The sequence below is a fragment of the Anneissia japonica genome, unplaced genomic scaffold, assembly GCF_011630105.1.
Source record: "Anneissia japonica isolate Jap-2015-1 unplaced genomic scaffold, ASM1163010v1 scaffold5088_len281106_cov177, whole genome shotgun sequence".
Classification (NCBI taxonomy): Eukaryota; Metazoa; Echinodermata; class Crinoidea; order Comatulida; family Comatulidae; genus Anneissia; species Anneissia japonica.
The window spans coordinates 92,672-112,844 of NW_022714400.1; the positions used below are offsets into that span (position 1 = coordinate 92,672).

A 20,173-nucleotide genomic window follows, 5' to 3' on the forward strand; every position below is an offset into this window, starting at 1 on the left:
CTAATGATACAAACATGTATGAAGGGTTTCTGTAGGGTATTTCCAGCAAATTTGTTGCCAACAGATTCATGGTTGCCAACAGGATAATGGTTTTGTATTGGTTTGATACTCAATAACATGTACTCGTAAGTTGTTTTTTTTCCCGATACATTTTTATTTTCCTTATTTTTTTTTTAATCAATACTAATTCTAAATCAAATGATAGTAGCTTTGGTACACAGAGAATTACATTATAATTTTGATTTAAACTTGGGAATCTACATTTGATTAATTAGGCAGCCTTGTGTTTATAGGTTATCATATAGGCGGTGTGTTTTGTTGAAAAATGTGACACAATAGACAATCAAAACAAATTATGTAATTAAAAAACCAAATTCCCTGTTGCAACTGTACATTTTGATCACTGATGTGGGTTGTGTATTGAACATTCTGTCGCATATTTGCATGTTACGCTCTTTGTGTTGCAAAACTGATGAAAAAAAGCTTTTATATCAATTATTCCATTTTATAAATGTGGGTCAAATATTTGGAATTAGCTTTTTAAAGGGAATTTTTTTCAATTATGGTGAATCGAAGGAAGCCACAGACTAATTAGTTTCAAGCAATGTAAAACTTAAAAGTAGGCTTTAATTTATATTTTGCTGGTTCTTTTGTGACTCAACTAATCCATACTTTACCTTTGAGTGATCACTTCCTATTGGTCTCAGAAATTATGAATAACAGGTAAACAAAACAATGCAAAATTTTAAGGAGGCTATGTAAGTTATTGTGATGTAAGTTCATACATGTTTGTGTATTTTTACCTGGTTTCTACACCATGATTTTTTTGATGACTAACATTCTTATTTTAACCTTCATTGTTGAAAGAGGAAAGTCCAAAGTACTTTCATGCCTTCTACTACTGCCAGTACCGGTATGCAAAAGTTTAAAGAGTTGACTTCAGCAAGGGCTAGTAAAACAATATCTTTTTATGACAAGTCAAGCACTTTTCAGCAAGTAATTATCATTCTTTTGCACTTTCCATACTTTTGATCTTATTGATTGATTGATATTTTTGCAGGTAGAGTTAAAAAAAATAACCTGAATTACTGTATTATTGGTTTTCTAAATTCTTTCAATAGAAAGGAAGATTAGGCAAAACAAAAGTGTCTTGTCCAGAGGAAAGAGGATGATTAAAGTCAATGCAGTACATTCTTTGGAAAAGAGTAGGGGATTGTCTTCCGGTCTACTGCCCAATTCACCCCCGGAAGGACATCACTGGAAACAAGTTTAAGGACTTAGTGGGCTATTCTTGGTGTGATTCACACCGAAATACTTCTATAATATACTCTTATCATATTCAACACAATAGCTACAGCATGCACATTTACAAAATTATGTTTCCTACCTGTAATAAAAATCATTAAGTCATTACAAGTATATTTCTTTACTTTTATAAAAACTAATAATAATAAATAATAATGAAAAAGAAATAATAAGTGCACAAATCCACTGCAGTTAGTGCTCCAGATGATGCAGAAGGAAGGAACCAAAATTACCTTAAACGTGGAATGCGAAAGATAAAATATTGCAGTCTGTCAGATTGCTATAGCCGAGTGATTTCAACGATATGCAAATGTAAAAACATAATTTATAAGTTCCTCGCCCTACTGTATGTGCTTTGCTAAAATAAGTACAATCCCTTTGTGTTTGTTTTTGCTTTTTAAGTTGTATTATAACATAATCACATTTAGTTACAAAAAAAAAAAAGAAAACGTATTTGTTAAAAACAAATATTACATAATTACAACAAGTAGGTGAGGTTAAACTAAACAAGTGAAAAGTTAATGTAATTAATGTGAAATATGGCTGTAGAAGAGCCTTTGAAAAAAAAAAGAAGAAAAGATGACAAAAGAGAGGTTTTGGCTCTGTGCCAACTATCACATAACTATCTCCGAGGTACAGGCACATTAACATATTCACATTACCGTTAATATAAATTATATCATAGTTTCCCAGCTAGCATCTGAATAAAATATTAGTGTTGTAATATATGAAATAACAATGTTAAGTTGGAAACTAGCATCGGAATAAAATATTACAGTATTGTAATTTATTAAATGCAGTGCAATTGAATATATTCAAATTGCCTAGCAATAGTATGAAGCATCCAATTAAAATTTAGAAGCAAGAAAATAGTTTCTTTTATTAACAAAAAAATAGTCCTTCATTTATCAACTTAAACATAATCTTATTTTTGATTATTAAACAGATAATGATCTGCTTTTATTTATTTATTTTATTTGAATGTTGATTGTTTGTTTGTGCGTGTTTTTTTTTTTTTTTTTTTTTTTTTTTTTTTTTTTTTTTTTTTTTTTTTTTTGCATGTTTATATCTCTGTTTAAAATAATTACCTCTCATGGCCCCTCCGACACAGGTTTTACCTTTTGGAGAATGCCTTCTTTCTCTTTGCTTTCGCCTTTTCTACTTTTTTGAATTTTGTTATTTAATGTTACTTGAAATTTTATTGTACATAATATTATTTTTGAGAAGGGTTTACTTATTATATATTCCATTTTGTAAATTTTTGTTGAGATGCAGATATTTTTGCGATTTGTTTTTGTTTTATTTTACACTGAGAAAGAGGAAAACAAATGTTTTGATGATTGATTTGATAATTAATACTGTTTGTTTTCTTTGCATCAACTCATAAATTTGCTGGAATTATAGCAGTTTTTAAAGTAAATCGGCAACTAAAATATGTAGCCTGATGATAATTCTTAATGTTTTGCTTGAATTTTTTAGGGTTTTTTCTGATGATAATGTAAATCTTCAATTAAAAATGAGAAAGTATGAAAAGGAAAATTAAGGCAATTAATTGGCTGCATCTCATCATAAAAATATGATCTTAGTTTTCTGTCTTAAGTTTATGATTTGATAGCTTGTTCAGATCTTCATTTCTTTGTATGTAATCAATCTTATACGGCACGAGATCGTTAGAGCACTGACTCCTGTGTTTTCAACATGATTCAAAATGGCTGCTGGTTATAATGAGGAAGATGTGCTATTTTCTGTCTGTTGATTAAAATAACCCTGTATTATAATATAATGACCTTTATAAAGTGTATAAAAATAGCAATTGCAATTTTGCTCATCCATAGTCAATGAAGTCATAATCCCAGCAGTAGATGTAGAATTTCTTTCGGATCTAGATGCAATGTTCCATAATCACTTCGCGATTGCTGTGTTTAATACCCGCTTGCCATAATGGCCAAGTATGTTTCCTAACAATCAGTCCGCAATGGAATTCAATTTATTCTGTCTGTGCAACTAGAAATCTTTGATAGCTAGCATTTATATGCTAATTTGGTGAATGAATGAATACTGTATACACATAAATGCATAATAGCACTGATAATGGAGTACTGTAAACATAGTCTTCAGGGTCATAGCATATCAAATTATAGGGATTTCCAGGCCACCCTCTCAGAAAAATCTTAAAGTTCACATTATTCGTAATATGGAATGAGCAGTGATGCAGGTTTCCAATTGGTGATCCTGTTATTTGGCCAAAAAAAAATATACTTGTTTAGCGTCACACCCTCAGAAATTTGCAGGGGAAGGGGGCGGCATATTTTTTTTTTTGCTGGCCTAGGCCCTTCTAATGAATGTTTATGAGTTGCAGTTCGGTTAAAATATTTCATGAGCTACGCCTCGTTGAACAGAGCATCCAATGTTTCACCGAATGGAAATATTCTACCCCATTGTACAAAGAAGAAACATTCATTATTTGTTTTATAGAGTATCACAGTCATGTCATCATGACGCCAGGTGGCGCTCTCTGTTGTCAACAGACGTAGGTTACCGTTAATTACACCTGAATGACTTCATAGGCTTTCTGGAATAGGCATTTTAAAATCTAATATTTTACCATCAAAATATACTAAAAACATAAAAGCTCGCATTATATTAAATAAAAACTAGATAAGCCGTACTAGTCTAATATATAATAGAAAATAAAACTCAGGATATTCAGTACTTTTATGACTTGTTTATTTATGACAGTACACAAGCTTTCGTGCACACAGTGCACAAGCTTTCGTGCACACAGTGCACTTCTTCAGGTGAATGTGAAGTTAACATAAACTTGGTGTATAGACCTAAGCAAGTTAATTATTCAAGCATATTATTGTGTGCTTGAATAATTAACTTGCTTAACATTCACATTCACCTGAAGAAGTGCACTGTGTGCACGAAAGCTTGTGTACTGTCATAAATAAACTAGTCATAAAAGTACTGAATATCCCGAGTTTTATTCGCATTATATTAGTTATCGAACACACATTTAATCAATTAAAATTTACAAAGAAAAAGTAAGATACAACATCTTAATAATTGCGTTAGAAATTGGGATCAGTGGTTTGTCAGTGGATAAAATGGCATTGGGTTGAACGCATTTTGCAACAATAGCAATGGAGTAGTATCACATGGTATCGTTACTAACACTGTAGTACTCTATACAACACCTATCTTTATCTCTCCAGATCGCCTGCATGCTCTCTTCGCATACCAGGACCCATCTTCCTTACGAAGGCCAGCATAAAACCAGCCTTGCCTAGGAATCGATCAAGTTCAGGCTCGGCTAATAATAGATTCATATCCTCAACGCCGAAGCTGGCGAAATACTCCATACGGTTAACTGCATATTTTATTGCCTTTTATATTTATTCGGCATAACTTTCATTCAGTAATGCCTCTAAACCTTTTTCGCTTGAAAGTAGAAATGGCCCAGTACCAAATGGACCTGCCATTTTATCTGCAGAGCAAGGGCTACCGAATGACCAACTCCTTGTTGACGCGCGAGTTGCCTAGGCTAGGCTAATTTTCTCGCTCGTGTTGTATTAGAAATTTTTGGCATCTTGGAGAGGAAAAGTTACTCAAATATCCATGGGATATTCTTGTTAAATCATTCTCACGTGACCTGTTTACAACCAATCAAATGAATTGATACAGGTGTTGTATGAAACCATATAGAACACATCAGTAGATATTTATAAGGCATCGGTGGTTTCCACATCTACTGTAAGTTATGTTTACAGTCATGAGACATCGATCTTCTGGTCATGTGATTAGTCCTTTTGGTTTTCCTCTGTTTTTCAAGAAAACAAAGGTATAAAATTGCATGTACTATTACCTTTTTTTGCCTTGTTTTACAAGCAAACATTTTACCTTACAATAATAATTAGCGTTACAAATAGCAATTTCAAAGACCTATAATAAATTGAAATCTGAAATAGCATGAAATGTCTTGGTTCCATAATGGTGATGAACATTAGGCCAAGTATTTAAAAAAAATGCTGGTTTTTGTCGTCTCCGTCTGATTTCTTTTTAGCTGCCGACTCAATTTTTAGTTTTACTGTTTCAGATGTTTTTAGAACGAAAATGTCACACACTAAGTAATTACTATTTGTGGTAACAAAATATAAATTGTACAAGAATTATAGCATGTTTCTCTAGTAGTAGTAGATGTAAATGTGGCTATGTGTTGCATAGGCAAATCAACAAAGAATACCAAGGATGTTGTAAATTTCCTTGAAGCATAAAGGATAAAAATCTGGCTTAAAAAATTACTTCCTCCAGAGAGCCACTTTCGCTGTGTAACCCACTTTGTGATGTTCTAGCAATCGTGGTTTATTTTCATAGCTATCTTTTTTAGTTGATTGGCACTTTTTCCTTATTTTCATTTGTATCATATCATTTGTAAAGTTTGTTTTCTAATCCACAGATTAGCATGCACGATGTGGGTAATTTTCTAGCTGACTGCATGTTAATTAGTAGGTTTGTTTGTGCGTATAAAGTTCATATGACTGATTGGTTGAGTGGGTTGGATATTTCATTCAGGAATTATGTTGCTCCATACAACAGGTCGAACATACTTTTATGCATTCACTAAACCAGAATTGAATAGTTAACTCGGTGGGATATGTAGTCCCTATTGATTTTTGTGTCGCTTGGTATTTCAATTACTATACAGTAGTTTCTTATTAGTTGTGAAATTGGGTCGTATTTGGGGTTGGGTGGTTAAGACAAGAAAATGCAAACAGTAAGTTGTCTGCTGCAGTCCTAAGTTAAATAATGTAGAAAAAACAAAGTGGCTTTGTAAATGAACAGACATTGTTGTTTCATTGAAGTGCTAAAAAATTAGAAAATATCTGTAATAAATTATAAAATATCTGTAATGTACACTATGCCCTTCCCCTTTGAAATTTAACACCAAACATTTTAGATCTCCACTCCTTATCCTCCTTATGAGTGTAATAACTTGGAACCAATACTAAATTACAAATAGACAGCGGAGAATAAGTGTTACAGCATATTTCATATTCATTTACTACTGGTGTGATATAATAGATGTATTAATATATCAAGATCTATCTTCCTGCTTAATGTAACTTGGCTTTTAAAATCCCTTGCCCCCACCCTCACCCATGTACTGTATTGCATAACAGGTGTAATAATGGTATGACCTAATTTGCAAATGCTCTGTGGGCCTTCCGACAGTGTAAGCCATAAAAAGCCAGTGTGTTGAAAAGCCAAGGCACCGTCTAATGCCGTCCATCGTTGGTCTCGCACATGAGAATAAAATGCTTTCTGTGCTGTTAATTTAAGGAGTCATCAAGGTGTAAAATGATAGTTAGTGACAATATGTACGATGGTTAAGATGTTATATCTTAAAATAGGATGAGCTGATAGTATTGTAGTAGTGTTTTTGCTGCTAAGCAGCCAATTCATATTCTTGACAGCAATTTGACCTCTGAAATGTCATGGTTTGTCAAAAAACAAGGGCCTAAGACGACTGAAAAGCGGAGTTTCCTTCTTTCGTTCTGCCGGGTAAAATCAATTACTTTAGGCGACGTTGTAGACTAACCTACTCGTACCAACGTCCGCATGTCGCGACGCTGGAGTATTACTATTCAGCGTTTTTACTATATTTCTAGGTTTCCTATTTCTACGTTTAATCGGCCCATGTCTCAGCCACAATATTTTGAGAACTACGAACCCAGTTAAACTTATTTACTAGCCTATTTCAGCGTGCTAATTATTATATTTAGGCGACGCTTGTTGTAGACTGGCATACACGGTACCAACGCTGTTCTAATATAGACAATGGGTCGTGTCTCATAACTGTATTATTTGTTATATTTTTATTATTCATTATTTTCACTTGACTCGCATAAATAATTTTGTTCGAAGAACATTTATATGCAGTTGTACTTCGCAGCACTTACTTGCAATTTGCAATTTCTAGTTATAAGAGAATTTTTTTATGGCATGTATCAACTTCTATCTGCAGGTTATACTAGGTATGGGATCTGCTGTTGATATAATACAATGCAACTCTTGATGCAAGTCATTTTAAATGGTGTTCTCAATATTTATAGTGATCTCAAGACATGAATAATTTTTTTTTTTTTTTACTGCATCCAATTCATGAAAACCTTGTTTCATTATACATCATACATAATTATTCAAAAAGCTTAGAGCTTATTGTATGGATTCAGTGGCTGGTTTTACACTGTTGAGTATGAATTCTGATTTACATTAAATTAAAATAAAAATCGCATAATGCAATTGTTCATTGAATAAATTAACATTTTAAAACTTATCAATTTTGTTAGGTAGTTCATATGAGTACGTAATTTGGATCCTTGTACCCTAAATTTATTTTTGAATTAGTTTTGTAATGTATTTTTATAGTTTTGTGTTACATAAATTATTAGTGAATGTCAGTGTATTAAAATATATGTTATGGATACATAATATATAAATTACCATATTATATCTATTCATATCTTAATAATTCATGTCTTTATAATCTTTATTTATTGATTGAATGAGAAGATAACCTTGAAATGATTGTCTAATGGAAAACCTCGTTCGTGTTGAAGGGATCAGTTTTTAATCCGGTCTAATTCCTCTTCAAGTCATGATGTATGTGCTACGGAAGCTGTTCAAATTGAGGCTGTTGGCTTGATCTGTTAATGCAGTTGGCCGTATGCAACTGCTATACGATTGATACTGTCTGCGCCCATACATCATATCATTCAGCATCGCCAGTCTGGTGTTGCCACTAAGTAAGCTAAAATAACAAAATATGACATACACATATGCATTGCAGTTTCAACAACTTAAAACTGAAGTATGTGTGCACTTAAGCATGGGTTGTTAAGCTATTGGATCATTATACACACATGTGTTTTTTAAAAGCTTCCCAAAGATGAGTAGGACAAGTAGAAGATTCTTTTCGATTTTATCCAAATTTAGTGTCTTGTGTCAAAGCTCCGGCATTTTGCGCAATGGAAGTCTAACATTATTATTTATAAATAATATATGACGATTGTTACACATGAGCCAATTGCAAATCGAAGTGTTTATACAGTAGACCTTATCCGAGAAGACTTGTTCCACCTCCAGAACCATAGGCGAGCATGTTGCTTGACCAACCCCGATATTATGACTTGACCACTCAGCCATTGGACTCGCTATACAGATAGCCCTATATTGGTGGTTGTGCAACATTTTTGTGGTAACGAGAAAGAAATTATCCTTAGTCTGACCTTGTGTGCAGCTGTACAGGCAGACATATAACAATTTCATAAATGTGAGATTTCTTGGCTGATAATTTATTGCCCTAGTCCATCCATGTTCTGGGGAGTGCTCACTGGACGTTTTTATTCAGTGTTCCAACTTAATGACGCATGCGACAATTCAGCCAGTGCATTGGAGGAATTCCATTCCCCTTTGCTGACTCTAATCCAGGAGAAGAAGTTGAGGAAAGACATGTAGTGATTAGCTATAGGGTTGGGCCATACATCACATAAATCATCTTCTAAGTATCCTATCAGTCTTTGCAAACATGTCTGTTTTTATCGCCAGCAGAAATTGTTCAGGAAAACAAACCGAGATGGGTTATTACGGTTTTCTTGTCAGTTTGGAGGTGTGTTGTATAATAATAATTAATGATTTATAAATCAAGAAGTAGGTTGTTTTAGATGCTTGAACTTGTGCAAGTTAAATGGCACAGAGTAAAGGGTGTTTCTTATTGACTGTATTAACGCTACTGTACGTTGATTGAAATAAGGTAATTCCTGTACCAAGAAAACAAGGATCGACTTTTTGCATATCCCTTTCCAAAAAGGTGTATAAAGAAATAGTAGTCATAAATCGGTCATCCAGGGGGATTACCTATCTATGCTGTTTATTCATGACTTGTGAAGTATCCTGAATTATTATGCGCCCTCTAATTCTAAGAACACAAACAAACACAAAGCTAACCATCTAAGTGAAGACCGAACACCAAATTTTGAGTGGTCTCGAATCGGAGGATGAAATTAAGTACATTATTTGTATCCAAACAATTAAAAAATAAGTTTAGACTATAGAGGGGGTACTACATTTTTCCTGTATCTTCTATGTTGTATTTTTGATTGTCTTTATTATTGAACATTATATTCTATAATAATAGAATATGTTAGTTACCTACTAACAGCCCATGGAAGTAATTTAAAGAAAGTGCAAATTTATTTTGAATCAAGTTTGTACGACATGATTAAAATACAGTACAACACAAGGCAAAAGGTTTAAAAAGGCAATGATAATCTATAAATACTATCTAAATCATTAATAAATAATAAATACTTAATACTATCACAGATTCCATGATCAATACAAAAATTATTCTTAAAATATGACTTAGCATGCTTTTTAACCTATATTTAAAATGTATTATTTAAATTTAAGATTTGTCATTTTAAGGATTAATAAGTTATCAATTTCCATTGAGAAACAGATCAAACCAATTCTATATTTTTTTATTATTAATTACAGACATTTTGAAATTGTAAGTAGCTGATTTACAGGTCTACAAATATAAGAATGGTCTTCTGTGTTTAATGATGGGAAATGTTCATTTTCCCGTTGAAGTCTAATTGAGAGCAAACAGGTTTCATAAAAAACAACTATTCAAATATTAATGGTTACTTTTCGGATCAACATACCGTAAAAACTTAAATTGAAGCCCTGGGCGGCTTTTTTTGTGATCTTTATATGAGCTTCCTTTCGAGGCTACTTTTGCAAGTATAAAGGGGGAGGGGGGAAGCTTCTTTTCAAAATGAATGCTGTCAATTTTGGGAATTTGTGTTATGCTTTTTTTTTTTTTGTGATCTTTATATGAGGAGCTTTTCGAGGCTACTTTTGCAAGGTATAAAGAGGTGGGGGCTTCTTTTCAAAATGAATGCTGTAAATTTTGGGAATTTGTGCTATAAAACAATAATTAAGGCTACTGTAACATTAATCTGTATCATGGAGTGCATTAACCGGCATTAAATTACCTAAACAACTCTATAAACCAAACTTGTTTTAAATTAATTTTGTTTTTTGAAATTCATGTGCAGTGTATTGTGCTATTTCGGACAGAAGCCTATGCTACAGTAGATGCATTTATTTCCGAGGCCAATTTTGCCAACTAAAGAGGGGGGCTTAAATTCAGGATTGGGCTCCAATTCAAGGTTTTACGGTAGATATCATCATCATGTACCGTGTCGTAGGATGTTGGCAATCATAAGTTTCCACAATTCTCGTGTTCTCTGGCTGCTGCAAAAATCTCCCAACTCTTCATGAAATTTAGCCTACGTCAACTGCCGTTCTTTCCAGCGATGTACGCTGTTAGTTTGTTATATTCAAAAGTTTCTTTTCTTATAAGACGGCAGAGAAATTCTAGTTTTGCCATTAAAACTAAGTGTAGTTCCTGCTTTTTTAAGTACTTCTGTATTTGTTATGCGAGTTGTCTAGGAGATTTGTAACATTCTGCGATAGAACCACATCTCCACAGCCTGTAATTTCTTTTCCATTGCATTTGATATGGTAATATATTGTCATTCATTATTACATCATCAGAAGGTAAAAAAATATCAATTAGTTGTTTTTGCTCTACATTAGATGTACTTGTATGCCTTACAACCTTGACCTACAATATATTCAACTGCTGTTACCTATTATCAGTATTACATTGAGGATGGTAGGATTGAGCCTTTATGTGGTTGATTAGAGAAATGCAAAGGTTCCCTCTCACAACTCCACGTGTATAGACAGTGCCTGATGCAGATTAATGAATATCACCGATCAATACTTGTTGGCTTACTAAAGAATAATATTAAAATTTGTCATATCATTATCACATCTCAATAAATTCAATGAGATGTGATAATGATATGACAAATTTTAATATTTGTCATATGATATGACAAATTTTAATATTTGTCATATGATATGACAAATTTTAATATTTGTCATATTATCACATCTCATATCATTATCACATCTCATTAAATTCAATGCAAAGAATGATCATATTTTCTTTTATTAATTTGAATTTTGTATATTAGTTATTTAGAGAACAGAAATATGAAAAGATATTTTTTAATTGAATTTTTTACCATGATAATAATTCTTGCTATGCAACCTAGAAATAGTGGTTTATGTTATTAGTAGTTCTGAAGTGGAAACCAATAGACAATTATCTTCCACAAAGGATTAAAAGCATTGTGAATATATAGGTTTACTTTTAGATATGAAATCCTTTTGTGCCAGTTCAAACTGAGTAAAAGATATCAATGTTTGAAATGATATTATAAATATAAATGCAAAGAAAAACAGTAATAATAAGAAAACAAATTTGAATAATTGAATGTTGTTGAAATTATAACTGAAACCTAATGACGTAATGCTTACACATTTTCAATGTATAAAACAGCAGTAAAACTTTTTCAAAATTGTAGTTATCGTAATTATTATAATTGTTAAAGGAATTAAGCCAGTCACTCACTACATTGTACGACCGTTGCACAACGAATCCACCTCAGCTTCCGGCCAGTGATAGACGTAACGCTGTCTGATGATTGTCATTGGTAGTCTGAACGGAACTTCATTAAACAGCGATATGTTGGTTCCGCATCGTCGCGTGCATTCGACGTCGCGCACCGTGAGTACCCGGCTTTAGTGATATGACAAAGTTATTAAATCTGCTTTCTGTTCTGTTGTTTCAGCCGGTCAAGTCACACTCCAACCAGCAGGGCCCAGCCTAGCAAAATCTGTTGGAGATATAGTCACTGTGTTTTGTCAAGAGGTTGGTTCCAATAACCAGCCAACATGGAGGGATCCACAAACTAATGTAATAAGTACTGGTAAGTCGCAGCTTATTAGATGTAATAAGTACTGGTAAGTCACAGCTTATTAGCCATGTTTTTCTTCATGCTGTCGTCGTCGCTGTCATCATCGTTGTCATTGTTGTTTGGGTAAATTGATTGTTACCATAATAACTAAAATTTTGTAAGTCCGAATGATTTCAAACTTGGCAGAATGCAAGAAGGTAATATGAAGACGGAGCCTATTGTTTTTGGTACATGTGTGAACATGTGGCAAAAACCAGCCAAACCAGTCACTCGTCGCAAATCCTGTTTTGGAGATAAGGCCTAAAAAAAAACCTTGTTTGTTTGCCGTCATCCGCCGCCCCTAAAATCCTGAAAATTAGGAGCGGGTTTTATTTTTTCCAAAGAAGTTTTTTTTTTAAAGTTTTTATTCGCTAATCATTAAACTCGGTTGATTGTATTATTCTTTAATAGGCTATGCATCATGTGAGGCCGGTACCTTTATAATAGCATTGTGTCAATTGCGAAAAAACATAGGGGGCAAGTAGAAAATTGTGAGGGCAACCAAATTTCAGACCTGGCTTGCCCGACGGGCAACCAAAAATTCCAGAATTCTGAGAGGCCTGTTAACACTCTTGTTTCGTCATCGTAAACATGTGCGCTCAATCCGATGACACTTGTATGCGACATAATTAATGTCGAAATATTGAATCCCAACACGATGGCGTGTATTTCAATACTTGGAGTATGTATTATACTTTCTTGTGTAGTTCGTTATGTGATTATTATACCAGAAATGGAAGAAAAGATAGAACTATTTAAATCAACAAACTTGATTTTATTAAGAAAATTATACTTTTTTTATGGTAATAATCGGTTGATGATGACGTCATTAGGGGCAAAGACAATTCGTAAAATCGACTATTCATAAAATTGACGTTTTACTGTACTTAAAGTTACTTTTAGTGTATTTAAATTTTTTTTGCTTATGATAATTATACTATAGATTTTAATATTGTATACTGTGTTTAGTGAATTTTAAATGTTTGCCAGTTTTCAAATGCATTTCATTTTATGTTATGTTGGACAATAAATTATTCTAATATATTCGTAATAAAAAAAGTGAATGTTATCTATTTGTAATACTTTTTTTTTTGCTTGCTTTCTTTTTTAATCATTGGTCATATACTATACGGTAGATAACATTTTTTAAAGTCTAATGAGAAATGTGTTCTTTTTGTTGCAGGTGGAGTTGGCGGCGTTAGTGTAACGTACATCAGTGGTACAAACACAAAGTTAGAAATCAACCCCTTTCAGGAATCTCATGTGGGAACTTACACCTGTAATTCACTTGGAAGCACCAAGTCGATTTCTATCACAGCATACAGTTAGTATAAAATAATCGGTTTTGTATTCTAACATTTTAAATTTAACTCAATGGCTAGTTTATTCTCAATTTCTGAAGTTATAAATTTAGGTGTCAACCTCCTAAAATCTATGTAGCGCTGGCTTTACAGCAATTACTGAATAGTAAGTACTAACCTTGTAGGCATGTTCTTTTCATGATAATTTCAATATTTCGACTTCACATAAACTAAAGCCGCATGGGAATTATTTCGGTAAAAGTAACCAACATGCCAGTTAGTGTACCTATAATAAGTCTAGTGTGAACCACCCAGGAAACTTACCTCTTAGGTAACATATGTTGGGCAACCACACATGCGTACAATTTAGTACCCACATTAGTTGATTTCATGACTTGGCTCAGTTAATCCAAGTGTGAATAACGGTAAGATTTACCCATTGGAATGTTACGACTCCTTATGCCACAGAATGGTATATGGAATCCAACAATGATATTACTGATATTAATTTTACTTTTTACAGAAAAGGTGGAATTTACAAATGCTCCCACTGAGCAATCATTTGAGATATACACTGATGCAAGGATTGTTTGTGAAATAACGTCGAATCCATCATCCACCTACGAATGGAAATTCAATGGAGCTTCAATCCCAGCAAATTGTAAGTTGTCCTTTTTATTTCTTTATTTTTATAATGGTCTACATTGTGCTACATAAACGTTTTTTTTTTTTAAGATTGGTTTAGTTGCCTGTGTGTTATTTTTGAAAGGCATCAGTGACAGAATTTTTGATCTCTATGACAACTCCTGACTCATCCTTATCTTGTACAGTACATTCTCTTAGTAGCCTTGTTTACACAGCAGATCACTGATGATCACGTTTTTCCGTTGATATAGCCGTTAAAGTGGCTGTGTAACTCAGCATAATGGAACGGTAACCGCGATGATCTGCACAGTTAACATAGATAGATAGCTGTTGTTTGACCTGTGAGGCATCGCTGGAATACTCTGTTGTAAACAGTGTGAATACCATTATTATTATTTGAAAAATTATTTTTTTATCAATTGCGTACATTTTTTGACAAAAGGTTTCAAAACAAGCAGCAATTGTTTCAGGTTAGTTTTAATCATATGACTTCCTGGTAAAACCGATAATTTTTTTTTATCATGTAGACGCGCGGCTGGAGATCCTCGGTGTTGCCTATTTGCTAGCAAACGACCGTGTAAACAAGGCTAATGTCCAATAAATATTGTTGATGGTAGCAAATTTGACACACTTCGACACTGTATCAGCAGGTTTTGCATTTCAAGTGGTTTTGAGTAATGAATGTGTTATAGTCATGTTAAAATACAAGGTTGACTAAACAAGTAATTGTAAAAACAATTTTGGCTTGAAAAGCCATTATTGAACAACACATGATAAATCGACAACAAATCAACACACATTGGTAATCCCTGAATTGGTTCGTGTATTTTTGTAAAAAGTTACGACTCAAAATTGAACCATGGAGCCGGGAATTTAGTAAATAAGTGTAATTATAATCTTGCTATTTTATTGAAAATGTAATTTTAACTTGGTACAATAGTATGTATTTCAATCATTTAATAAATTATTAAATTTGTATTAAATTGGCCTAATTCCAGTGCATTGTTTACCTTTTTTGAAAAAATTTCACAATTATTCAATCTATAAATTTAATGATTTTGTTAAATACTATTGTACCAAGTTAAATTACAATTAATAATAACAGCAACATTATTTACAAACTTCAAACCTCCGTGGTTCAACTTACATTCACGTAAACAAATTTGGGATTCCCCATGTCTGTTGACTTGCGAGTAGAAATTCCTTTTTGTTTTTACAATTGTTTTCAGTGTATTATAACATCATACTGTGCACGGCGGTTTCAATATAGACAATAAGTAGTGAGCCCTCTGTTGGCCACTATTATACATTTTAGATATTCTCGTAGTTGGGGCGCTAATGCGGAAGCGATATTTTCATAGTTCTCCATATATGGGTTTTTAAATGACCAACCAACAGCATTAAAATTTAAAAAATAATGAATATTCATGATATTATCGAAGAAGACATGCTAAACAGTTTCGTAGTATAACATAGGTACGATGTCATGGCTCCTGATTTTACGTGTGAGTATTTGAATTTATTCCATGTTTTTCACCCAAAACTTAAGAAAATCTGGCATGTAAAGTTTACATGGCTATAAATAATTTTTGCTAATTTTTGAAACATTGCCACTTGCTCCATGTTATTACTATTTGACTTCAGCATTATCCTTTAAAAAATCTCTCTGACAACTGTTCCAGTAAAAATTTTATTAAAGTTTAAAAATGACCGTGTCTGGCCTTTAAAATACACGTGTTTACCCTAGGTAGGCCTAGCATGTTTACCTTTTAGACGTTTATGGCGTAATAAATAACACAGACAAGATAACTAATATGTTTTAAAAATATAATTCAAATATTTCTAGCAGTCTTCCATAGGCAAAACTAAGTCTAGGCTCCCTAAGAATAGCCTACGCTACGGGAGGGTAAGCTGCCGCCTGGGCTTAGGTGAAAGTAAACAATGTTTGGCCCGGAGGGTATTTAAATTTTAAGTATACGCAGTATGCTCTCACGTGAAAGTAGGCCTAGTCTATTCGCTATAGACATATTTTTAGGATTATTCAGACCCCAAGTTTTATAAAAACGTTTATCTTGTAATTTTAAAATGTCTAAAAATATTTTATTTTATTAGTATTATTATACTTTGAAATTTCTTTTTTAGTATCTGAAGTTTGGTGGTATTATTAATGTTGATGTTCTGTCATAATTTTTTAATGAAAAAAAAAAATGGCAATAATAACTTTTTATTTTTAATTTTAAACAAGATACAAACGAGCTGACAAAATACATCATGGAGATAATCAATTTGAACATAAATGAAAGAGCAGCTGGATGGTGTTCATGGAGAGCAGCAGAAAAAAATGATACTAAGACAGATATTAAGGTATTTTAAATAATAAAAATTATGCTACTTCTGTACAATGTTTTTTTTTTTTTTTTAATTATGTATCATCACAATAATGCTTTATATTCACATAGCATGTTCTTAAATACAGCATATCAAATGTTGTATTTTCATTGCTACTCGTTTTGGTTATGTTATTGGGAGACCTTTACTATTAGCAAGCGCCAGTCTTCCTAAGCATTAACTTGGTTGTCCATTTTTAAATGTTGCCCCTTTTTTCAATGTATGGTGTTTATTTTTTTTATTTTTTCGTTTTTTGGAATGTTACTGTATTGTATTCCCAAACTTATGAAATAATAATAATAATAATAATAATAATAATGAAAAAGTGAGCGCACAATATAATTAACACTTAAAATTTGTTACTTTCCATTGCCTAGAATGAATTATATTGTTATGTATTGCCTAATTAAAATATATTTATATTTATCTTTTCAGCTTCTTTAATTGTTACGACGCAGGATGAAAATCAGATACTATGGTGAGATATGTTTACATCTATCCGGTTTTAATCGATATGCAAGCTACATGGAAACAGATGGACTCGTCATTTTGTCCCTGCATCCCTGCTGTTACAGTTTTGTTTAGCATTCTTGTTTGTATTTTTTAAGAGACCTGGGACTTTATATTTTCTCTGAATCAACTTACTATTGAGAACAGATTGTTCAAAACCCCATACACTTTTTGTGAAAATAAATTTACACACTAATTACTGCACATATTAACGCAAAGCACAATAACATATTTTGTTGTGCAGTACTATAATATAGTGTGAATATATTGAATTTTCTACTTATAAAGTGCAATAGCAATTTGTACAAAGATAACTGTCAGTATTAACCTGATTGCATACTTTTAATTTGGATTCTTGATGATGACATAATTAATATCAAAGTATTGAATCCCTAAACTTTGCGTATGTATTATTCTATCTGTATCTGAGATTAATCAGTGGACTTTTCGGTTTAATTTGGATTCTTGTATTTTTTAAAGGTTTATTTTGTTCATTAAAAATATAACATGTAGAACATAATGTTTGGGTCTATTTGTAAACTGAGTTGTAAGAAGAATGATGATTGTAAATGATAATGGCTATTTTTACAGATGAATATTGGATCATTGTTAACATGTATTTATATTTTAAATTTTCTATATTTTAGAGCCATCCTAATTATTGCCATCAAAATATAAAATGTTATTCAATGCAAGCCTGTATTTATCATATTAGCTGAATAATATATATATTATACAATTATAATTTTAACATTTAACAACATGAATGCAGCAAAGCCTATCCAAAACCCCAATAAAATCTAGGCCTCAGTCTAGGCCTAGCGCATGTATAAACAACGCGTAAAATTGCGCGTCTGAGCCCGTGGAGTTGTCAAGAATGCCTAGTAAACCCAAAATATTTGCTGTTTTCAATCAAAAATTTTTAAAAATCGGAAGAAGCTGTCAGGCCAATATTTCACAGAATACAAGAACAGACACTGATTGTTCATTGGCAACTAACGATAACATCCAGAAAAATTGCACAATTTTGTAAAACGACGATAATTACGACCATGTTTAGCGATATTAACATTTACGGAGTTAGGGCGTTGTTTGTTTACATTTTTACTGTAGACCGGCCTTACTTCTGTCTCTTATACAAAATTTGATTTTTATATAAATTCATGCATTGCAAAAATTTTGTTTAGTAGCTGATATAATAACTAGACAAACAGAACATGAATGGGGGGGGGGGATATTATACTCATGTATTATTTTTAGCACAATTCTACTATGTACCAAAAAATGCAGTTCCGCTAAATAAAGCTATGCTCGCACGATCCCAATCGCGACATGAGTGAGTTCGTTCGAGGCTTGCGGTGCGTAAATATATGAAAGGCGCGTTGAAAACACTTGTCTCAATATAGTTTGTATGAAACTGCAGTGTATGAAATCATACATCATGAAACTTGAAAGATTTTATTTATGTTACATTCTAGCTTATCGCACAACAAAAGGGCCTCGGCAAATTAGTGCCGTCGTGAGCTTGGGGCACCTCTGCAAATATTTTGGCATTTAGCAATGCCGACACGGCTCATTTCTTAACGGCGTACAATGGCTAGTAAAAACTGCTCCAGGCTAGTCAACCTCCCTTTGTTTTTGCCCGGTCAGCTAGTGAACAAGGCCTACAGTACCGCCCGAAACTATTGCACTTTTTCCTGCACGCAGGCTTCGTAGATACATCGTAGCAAGCCTACGAAGCAAATCTACGAAGAAAAAGTGTGTTGTTTATTTGTACGTGCAGAAAGACTGCTGTAGCTTACAGAGCTGTTTTTTTCAATAAGAAAACGTACACTTGATTTGATGGGAGTCTCCACTTTCGACGACAGGAACTTGTTTGTATTGCTGTATTTTTTTCAATTAATTAGCCTAGGGCCTAGCCTATTTATTTACAATTATTTTACCTCTTTTAACTGTCAAAAAATCAGTTAAAATACACACATGTGAAAAGATTATTCATCAAATAATATTTTGTACGGTAGTTTTGTTTTAGTAAGATAAATGATAAATATAAAGGAGAGTTAATGTCCGTTGATTGTAAAATTACCGAATGTCACATGGAAAACCCAATGGAAAATAAACCTTGGCAACGTTCACGCCAATCAGAACACGGTAAAGTGTGTTAAAGGTAAATAACCTCGTGGCAAGCATTGGAAAGCTGTTTATGACAGTGAGTAAAAAACAAAGGAAATGTGGTCCAGCATGACTTGCCTTAATTTGGCAAGGAGGTGATTTCTATAGTTCCATTAATATTGCATCGTTTTGCAGGTTCTGCTTCAAATTACGGTAAACAAGAAGGTGATCTTTATCTGTAGCTAGTAGTGTAGAGAGGCCTAGGCTATGCACAATGTTCATGGCCTTCTCCTTGCCCTAAATAAAGCTATGCGACAGGTTTAATATTTCAATGATTAATCAAAAATAAAGGAATGGACATATACAATTGAAAATTGTGTTGTGTGTTTTGTTATCCTTTACAAGTTGATACAAGGCCCAGCTCCTATCCTATCTGCGGTCGACTAAAAATCCCAATGCGAACGGCAAAATAACATACAGTATTGTATGTACACATGGAGTATTGTATAGCCAATGATAGGGCTAGTAAAATAGCTTGTGGGCTAGCAAAATCTACATTAAACTAGCCCAGTTGGCTAGTTAAAAAAAAAAAAAAAAATCGAGCCCTGGCCGACGTATTTGCAAAGGTGCCCCAAGCCCACAATTGGCCCCTGTGCAGTATCGTATGGTCCATGTGCAATATCGTATGGCCCATTTGTAATATCGTATGGCCCATGTGTAATATTTGCAATATCGTATTGTCCTTGTTCAATAGCGCATGTTCCATGTGCAATCTCATATGGCCCATGTGCAATATCATACGGCCCATGTGCAATATCTATCATATCGCCCATGTGCATTATCGTATGGCCCATGTGCATTATCGTATAGCCCATGTGCAATATCGTATGGCCCATGTGCAATATTGTATGGCCCATGTGCAATATTGTATGGCCCATGTGCAATATTATATGGCCCATGTGCATTATC

At 33.1% G+C, this 20,173-nt stretch overlaps 1 protein-coding gene across 1 annotated transcript in view; it reads left to right on the plus strand.

Moving 5' to 3' along the window:
- Nucleotides 1–1,844: 1,844 nt before the first annotated feature.
- LOC117109009 (neural cell adhesion molecule 2-like) overlaps nucleotides 1,845–20,173 on the plus strand; it is a 32,588-nt gene continuing 14,259 nt past the window's right edge. Inside the window, exons 1-4 of the mRNA XM_033251231.1 lie at nucleotides 1,845–1,938; nucleotides 12,051–12,221; nucleotides 13,432–13,572; nucleotides 14,073–14,210. Of these exons, the coding sequence (XP_033107122.1) occupies nucleotides 1,845–1,938; nucleotides 12,051–12,221; nucleotides 13,432–13,572; nucleotides 14,073–14,210 (544 nt within the window). The remainder of the gene's footprint in view (nucleotides 1,939–12,050; nucleotides 12,222–13,431; nucleotides 13,573–14,072; nucleotides 14,211–20,173) is intronic.